This window comes from Morone saxatilis, unplaced genomic scaffold (genome assembly GCF_004916995.1).
Source record: "Morone saxatilis isolate NCDOM2014 unplaced genomic scaffold, NCSU_SB_2.0 Contig11, whole genome shotgun sequence".
NCBI lineage: Eukaryota > Metazoa > Chordata > Actinopteri > Moronidae > Morone > Morone saxatilis.
Window position 1 is genome coordinate 16,050,693 of NW_023339663.1, and position 8,751 is coordinate 16,059,443.

General features: G+C 39.5%; 1 protein-coding gene across 1 annotated transcript in view; it reads left to right on the forward strand.

Annotated features, from left to right (window-relative positions):
- The window catches only part of si:dkey-234i14.2 (heterogeneous nuclear ribonucleoprotein C), a gene marked incomplete in the record, with an annotated part of 31,746 nt that overhangs the window by 21,570 nt on the left and 1,425 nt on the right, over positions 1-8,751 (forward strand). The window contains 1 exon segment of the mRNA XM_035652603.1: positions 3,621-3,671. Coding sequence (XP_035508496.1) covers positions 3,621-3,671 — 51 coding nt within the window.

The following is an 8,751-nucleotide window of genomic DNA, read 5'->3' on the forward strand; positions in this document are numbered from 1 at the left end:
GCACATGCAGCAGTGCTGTGTTACAAGAGGTCTGTGTTGTAACAATCCCCTGATACTTTAACTGACAAGGATCAGGCTAGCTGTTGCTTCAGATACCCTGCAGAACTGATTTAGGAAAGACTTCTACTCTTAGCACACCCAAATAATCTGCAAACCCACATAAAGATCACCCCTCTGTTATTTTTAAGACCATCCTTAATCATTCAGTATTGGATTCTGTCATATTTATCTAAACCTGCATTCTGTCCTGCCTTCTGTGTTCTCAAAGAAGCACAAGACAATTCATTAAACAGCCTGTCCTTCATCTAATTGTAAATGCAAATGTAAATCAATGACCATCCCATTTTTTGAAGGAGAGAGAGCGCATAATAGGTGTTCAAATTAAGTAGCTGGAACTAATTCCTTCTTTTCCTGCTACAAGCGTGCTTTACAGATCTTTGTACTATGCATGACGAATGATATCAAATTGTTATTCCATTTAATTAATTCTAGGAAATTTTAGTTTATTGCAGACACTGTCGCATGGATTGTCTGACTACAGTATCTGTGTGTGTATATGTCAGTGCACACCTAATTTGTAGGAACATAATGTACATGTAGAAAAAGATTAACTTGTCATTAGCTACTGCAAAGGGAAAAACCTTTAAAAACATTTAATGATGAATACTGGTGTGGCTCGTCATGTGGACCAGATGTTTTTTATTTTTAGCTGCAATCTACTCAGGTTAGCTGCTGCTTTTTATTTCTATATTGGTTTAATAATGTTATACTGTAAGGAATTATCATATTTTATGTTAAGAATACATTATTGTCAGTGGTAATAGCGAGGTGCTATTTATGGCATGTTTATAGTTTTCACCATCTCTATAGATTAGACAAAACTGACATTCTGCCATTATTTGTACTCTAATTTGTATATATTTGTATTAACTTCAGTATTTTTTGACTGTCCAGCCTGATAACTAAACAAAGAACTACAAAAAACTGTTGGCAGGTTTGTGAATTGATTGTAAAGAAGTGCAGGACAAAAGACTACAGCAGTGATTATTTATCACCGAAGATGTCACCACAATCAACAAAACAAGAATCTCGCATAAAATGTCACTTTGATTCATTGTCAGTGAGATTTAAATTGCATCTGTCAAGGCTCTAAGCCAATTGGACTACATATCTAATAATTCATCTCATACACTCTCTCACACCCACATACACCTTTGAAGTTCTGCCATAGATTTTGCTGTGAAACTGATGGTTTTCTGCCTACGGTGGGTATTGAGTGTGCATGTTGGAGGAAATCTCTGTGATGCTTTGTTCACATAAAGCAACTCGCCTTTGCCTAATACACACACATATGCACATACGCACACTCTCTCTGTCTCTGACACACATATACAGGAACCATGAGGCTGAGATGATTTATAGCCAGCCATGTCTAATGGATTGCTTTTGGCACTTGAGAAATTATGAAAAGAAATTAATTAGCCTTTATGACCCTGCTGTCCATCTCTCTCTCTCTCTCATACACACACACACACAAAGCTAAAAACACACACACAGTGACCCAGGAACTTGGCTGCTCACTTTGAATGTAATTACGGTCTAAATGGGTTGTGCCTACCCGTCACAGATTTATTGTCACTAAATCATATTTGTGCCATATTGTTACTGTACTACAGTGACATTTTAACAACGTGATCATAATTACAAAATGAATAACCAAATATGTATTATTCAACATTCAGTGGCTAAATAACAACTCACTGATGTAGAACCTGTACAATTTACATGTGAAAATTTTGATGTATATCATTTAGCATTAGTTGAAGAGAGGAGGAACTGGAACAGAGGAAAAATGTAAGCATTTATCTATCACTGTTATACATCAAAGTAAGAAAGTGCTTTGCATTAAAGAGAGATAAATGACCAACAGTGAAAAAAGAGTAAAGTTGGTTAAAAATAACGACAATAAGACAAGCCAACAGAAATAATTTAAAAAGCTAAAGATTACAAACAGTCTTACTTTGTCTGTCACAGAGCCCTACAGATAGTAAAATGACGAAGGTAAACCAGTGAACACAAATGTGAAGGAAACAAACAGTGAGAGAACAGCAGCTTAGTTCCCCCTCAGTGAGGATTTCGGTGAATAGCTGTTATTTTCTATCTCTCTTCTGGCTGAATTCACTTGGAGAACAGAAAGCTTAGCTCAGCTGAGGAGTTATTGTTTCTCTTGTTCTTTGTCCTTCTACCTCTAAGTGTGTCCTTCACTGGTACAGGATGTAAAAGGAGGATTCGCTAAAAATGCCCTCCTTGCTTTTGAGTCCACAATGTTTCAACTGGTTCAGCAGAACGAGCTAAAACAACTTGTAGACCTCCATTTCAAATAGAATAACATAAGGCAGTCTTGAAACTGGATGGAAACGATGCTTTCCATTTCTGGTCAGCTCAGACGAGCACTTGTTATGAATTATTTTGTGCTTTCCTGTCTCCTGAGCTCTGAAAACCAGCTGGTTTAAGACGGAGAAGAGTAATGCTGGAGGAGACGTGATTATGGTCCACTCCAAAATAAGTCTACCCTTCAGATTCAGAGACCCACATGCAGAGGTTCAGAAGTTTTCACTTCTCACAGCCCTGTGATATTTGTTTGTGTATATTTGTGTGTAATTCTTAGAACAGTTTTGTCCCCCGCTGTTTATCCCAATGTACAGAAAAAACATCTCTTCTTTGAGATGAGGAGACTCACCGCTTCCCTGAGTGTCAGATAAGCAGATGGCAAGGACTGTGGGTGTGTTAGTTTCCCAAAATATGTTGTAGTAGTAGTGTCCGGAAAAGTCAAATTCTTTTTGCCAGTATTTTGTCTGAACACGGGCTGTTACTTGGATATAAATATATGGTAGAGTAATCTTGTCAGTAACTGTCTTGAATTGACCTGATACAATTGAGACTGATTGAGATAGAATTGGAGAAAGATGGGTCAGTTTAAAGAAAGAGAAACCATGAAAGATAAATGAAAGACTGACAAAGACGGATAGAGGGAGTGAGTCAGCGTGAAAGACAAAGAGAGACAGAGGGAGGGTGAGCAACATGGAGGGATTATTAGCGACTGTGTGGGGATTAGAGAGGAATGCTGAGGTCTGACACACCAGAATGTGATCTCGCTCTGGCTTAGTGTCACTCCTCTCTCCTCCGCTTCCTCTGGCCTTTTCTGCAGGTACCCAGCAGCTACCAGCCCATATAAGTTCATTCCCATCACATCACTCACCTGCCTCTGGTTCTCCCTCTCACTTACACACACACACACACGCGCCTCACCAAGCTCACACATGGAGGCGTTCAGTGAGTGGTACAGTTGGAACACGAGACAATTTCTATGGATTTTCCACCTTGGATGCTGCAGCAGAACAAATCCAATGTCTTTTTCTGGCTGGCTGGAGATCATGAACGCTGCATTCTTTCCAGATGAAGTGATTGTACCATGCGACTCTGTTGAGACTCACATTTACACATTGACTCACCAACCAAGCTTACGGTTTAAGTGAAATATGTGATAGCGCCAGTAAAAAAAAAAAAATGTTTTTTGACAGATATTTTACTAACTACCTCCTCGGTCTCCTCTCCTGCAGATCTGAGTTGGACCTGGACTATGACAGCTACCATGAGGACTACTATGACAGGTACTGTCAGAAAGCTACGCGTGGCAGCTCACACACCTTATTGCTTGTCTGTGTGTCACAAGAGGCTAAAGCGGATTCTTCATCCTTGCTGTCCCCGGTAGTCTCCGCTCCCTGTTGCTGTCTGCCACACAGCTGTCAGTCATCCTGTCTTTGCCTGTTATTACTCAACAGCCATCATGTTCACACACAGAGATACAAATGCACAGCCACTCAAAGATATATATTTTCCACATATAGAGTTGCACACTTGGTGTAAAGACACCCGGACCGTAGATTTGTGATGGTGTGGTCCTATCTGAGCATCTCACAAAAAAAAAGAAAAATAAAGCTAATGACCAATACACAGCAAAATGTTTCATATGAGACAGCATTGGTACATACAGATATTTTGTCAGTGTCTTTGTGCAATGTGTGTCTGTCAGTGTGTTGACAGTGAAGGAAAAGTTGTTGTGCAATTCTCTTAACAAAGAAAAGGAAAAAAAGCTTTTATTTCCTGGTGTCTACAATTTTATATTTAGGGCAAAAGAAACAACTAATATTGGTTTAAAATGAAAAGACAAGATCTTCAGTGACAGGAAGCTGAAAAAATTCAATTGAAATTGATTGAATATATTTGAACAAATACTCTACAAATACTAATATATTTATATTTTTGTTTGGTATTTACTGCCCAACATGATCTGTTGTGAAAATGTCACAGGTTACAGGTTGTTGCCACGTACAGTTAAGTTCTCAGTAAGTTTGCAGTTGCTACCAGCTGCCGGATTAGGTTGACAACAATCACACATTGGGGTTGTACAGCACAACGCCCCTTAAAAACACTGAAATTGAGCGTATCGTTTGAGACTTAGCTCAGCAGTTAGCTTGCAGTGTGTGTTTACCTCTTCCATGTTACTGCAGAATACACTCTTGTGCAGTGTACAGTTACAGTATGTGTACCTAGATGAGGTAGCTCCACTCAGAGTGGCTCTGTGTTATTGGTCCTCCACTGAAATTGCGCAGGGACCTCCCTACGTCCCCAGGCCTCACTCATAAACACTCCAGTCAGCAAATCTGAATAAAAGAAAGCGGTCACATAGTACACACACACACACACCACACACACACACACACACACACACACACACACACAATCATTTCATATCGATGCTCTGTAGGTCTGAGTATTAACTGTCATCTTTTCTTTGTGTTTTTTTTTTTTTTTCATATGGTTTGCCTTGCTCTGCATTTTTCTGTCTTTGCTCAGGGGGGAACACTCACCACTGATTTTCAATTTGTTTTTAACACAGTGCATGATTATTCCCCATGCTGTTGCTAGCACGACTGACAGCTGTGTGTGTGTGTGTGATGTGTGCATGTTTATATGCGTACGCACATGTGATTGCCTCTGGGTGTGAATGCATGGGGGAATGTGTGTGTGTGTTTCTGTTTGTTTGTGCACATCAATATGTGGGAAAGAGAGAAATGACTGTTTGTTTTTGTCCGCTGTCCTCTTGTGCGAACACGAAAAAAAAGTGTCTTTCAGCACACAGATAACAGCTCGAGCTGACAAAGCTGCTTTCCGTGTGGGGTCTAATCCATAGAGACAAACAGTCCCTCTCACACACACTCACACACTTTTCTGTAATCCTCACTCGTCTACAGTCATTCATTGTCTGAGCTTCCATTCTCAGAGATGACACTTCAAAGCCGGTGTAACAACACATTGTCTATATGCCCCTGCAAACTGCTCTAAAGGACTTTAAACTCCCGTAAGTCTTTGGTCTCTGTGCCTCTACACACGGACAACACTCAAAGCCTCTAATCTCACACCCTTATGGTGGCCTAATACACTTCATCCTTATGTGACATTGTGATGTGTATGTGTCTATGTGTGAGGACTGTGGATGTGCTAAGAACACAGTCTGTGCAGAAATCTCTGTATCAAGTTCAGAAGCTTCACAGGATATAACAGAACGGAAAACAATAGACAAAACTTTTCATGAAGCCGGGCTGCGTCCTCCTGACTGGCCAACAGCTCAATCACTAAATCTACATTACCGTCCGACTCCCAAGTCCTTGCAGCTGACAGCTTGCCTCCCGGTTGTTGGCTTGTGATATACAGCAGGGCTTGTTTCAAAGCTTTTGGCTTTGCAGAAACCATTTAGGCTGTGCTCGATCCAGGTATACCCAGATTGTGACTAGATTCAGTTGAGATGGATTGTTTTTTCGACACAGCATCAACATCATGTGTCTCAAATGATTCTGCACTGACCACTTGATCAGAATTACCAATAAATTGTTAACTACAGAGCTTAGAAAGCACTGAAATCAGCTCCCTCAAAAAAGGCCTTGACATGTATTAAAGTCTTAGATTTAATTTGCAATGGTCTTCAATATTTTCTCTTTCCTGCTGTGCTGTTATGTTACCCATAAACTACTAAGTGAAGCTGGTGCGATGGGAGGCCTTTTTTGTGGAGTTTCAGTCTGCATCATCAGCACCTAAACAAACACTGTCACTATGCAATAGCTAAAGCAGAAAAAGAGCTCATCCTCTCAAAATAAAAAAAAAATTATTTTACTTATTTATTATTTTAAAAAAGGGAATAATTTTATGCCGCTCATGTTAAGTGATTAATTGTACTATTATTTTTATATACAGCGGGCCTCATTGTCCCAACTGGTTTTACGTCATCCGTTGACTGGTATGTGTGTGGCATTTTGTTGTATGTGCAATTAAATAGTCTTAAAAAGTCGTGAATTCAGTTTGGTGAACACAACCTTGGCTATATGTGTTGTTTTAAAAAAAAAAAGAACAAATCCAAATCACATGCAATCTGGTGCAACAAATACAGCTGCTGCATTTAAATAGAAAAATATACATTCATAGAATTGATTGCCCTAGTTCTCACACTTCTTGCAGCTTTGGCGATTGGTTGGTTTTGATCTTGTAGCTGTGTTTCGCCTGGTCATTGGATCAGTGACTGTTAGGGTCAGATGTGAGGTCAAAACACTCTCTGCCTCAATCACATCACCTCTATTTCTATTGAAACCTACACCAAGACATGTGCACAAATGCACAGTCTAGTTTCTGTAAGCACTACAGAGTTTGACTGTGATACACCCCCTGTCACCAGCACTACTAGCCTGGCGGGGAACTATTGATTGGCCCTGACAGAACCAATTACATTCAGTGACAGATAGAGACATGGAGCTGTCCACAGAGAGGAGGCAACGCCAGCATGCGTGAGAGAGAAACAGAGATGGAAAATAAAAGACAGAGGAACACGGAATAAAAATACACAAATTTATCTATAAAATGCTTGAACAGATGCATTTTCTTCATCGTCAAGTATTTCCTTTAATATCTATTTTTTTCAACCTGTAACACCCCCTTGTTTGAGCCTGGACTTGGTTTGAACATTTTCAGTATTTGTGCCAATACAATACCTGAATTTCAATACTGATACCAAAATACATTTTTCAATGCCTTATTTTAGGAAATATAGACATGGTTCTCTCGCTCAAACAGTAGCAGTCATACTGGAATAATATGCAGTTTAAACATTTTACCGAAGAATAATTAAATGAGACTACTAATCTGACCAGATATTCAATTCTATAATTGTCCTTGCATGGCAGTTGTTGATATAAGGTTTTCTGTGCTACAGACATCCTTTTGTTGGTACAAAAAAAAATTATTATGGTTTGATACCTGTCCTAATTTGAGTGTTGAATGCTTTGTATAATCAGACAACGTAGGCTGTGAACAGCTCGAACTATCTGCAGAACAATCATCTCTGCCTTCATCTACATATGCTCTATATATGCTATATGCATTTTCACCAATAACTTTATGGCTAATTATGTTGTTTCTAACACCCTCTCATGTACCCATTTCAGACAAACACTTGGACTGCATAAAATCACACCTTCCTATAAATTCTGCAAACTTGCTACATGAACACAGTCAAAGATAAATTGTTTTTTCAAAATTGTATCTACTGAATGTCTAGGGTGTATGACTACCAGCGTGTGCCAGCATCCCTGTCTCCCCTGCCTCCCCTGGGACCCAGCCTGGCCAAGCGATCCCGTTCCTCCTCCTACTCCACCGGGCACAGACGCAGTCGAGACAGAACCCACTCCAAAAGCTCCAGAACCCACTCCACTAGTTCATCTACAGCCAAGTGTGAGTAATATGAATGGACTTAGTCACAAGACAGAGGTTTTATTAGAAGCTGCACATTTATGCTGTTTGTCTCTGTAAGAAAAATCGAATGCTAAATATAAAGCTAGGATCATTATATCTTTTGCCTCTCATCTCCCTCACAGCACACAATTTCTAGGTATTGAAAAGTCAACAGTTTTAACCTCTTTTCCTCTCTTGCTGCTCTGATGAGACAAACGATGCAGTAGGAAAAATTTGCTGTATTCAAACCACAGATGCATGATATGTAAATCTGAGCCTGAGTGGCAAATCAGAAATGCAAATAATTTCTGCACATGCTGCTCCAATAGTTCATAACATCAAAGATAATGCCAACAATATACTGTTTTAATATAAAATACTTAAACTAGTTTACTTTGCATGCACCTTTCTTGTTTCATAGTGGCATCTTCTTAAGTTGATGAGATCAATACCACTCTCTCATATCTCTACTCTATCATGAATGTGAAGCTACAGCCACCCACCAGCTAGCTTAGCATAAAGTTTGGAAGCAGGGGGAAATGGCTAGCCTGATTTGTCAACAGGTAAACAGGAACCACTTCTGAAGCACACTAATAATACACTAATAAACAACAAATTATGACTCAGTTGTTGAATCCATACACAAACTGAAATGTAAAAATAAGTGTTTTTTGGGGGGGGGTTATGTTATTGTTTCGGATTTCGGCAGATTGCCTAGCAACCTCACAGTGACGACAAGACCTCAGGAAGTCACTGCGCCCAGTTTACGGTGCTTGATGTTTACAGTTCAGCTTTTTTTACTGATGGAAGAAATGAAACATAATGTGATAATTACTGAGCTTTAAGGGCAATGTTAGGTGGAGCCATGCTATCTCTTTCCCAGTAAACAGTATTTATGCTAAATTAAGCTAA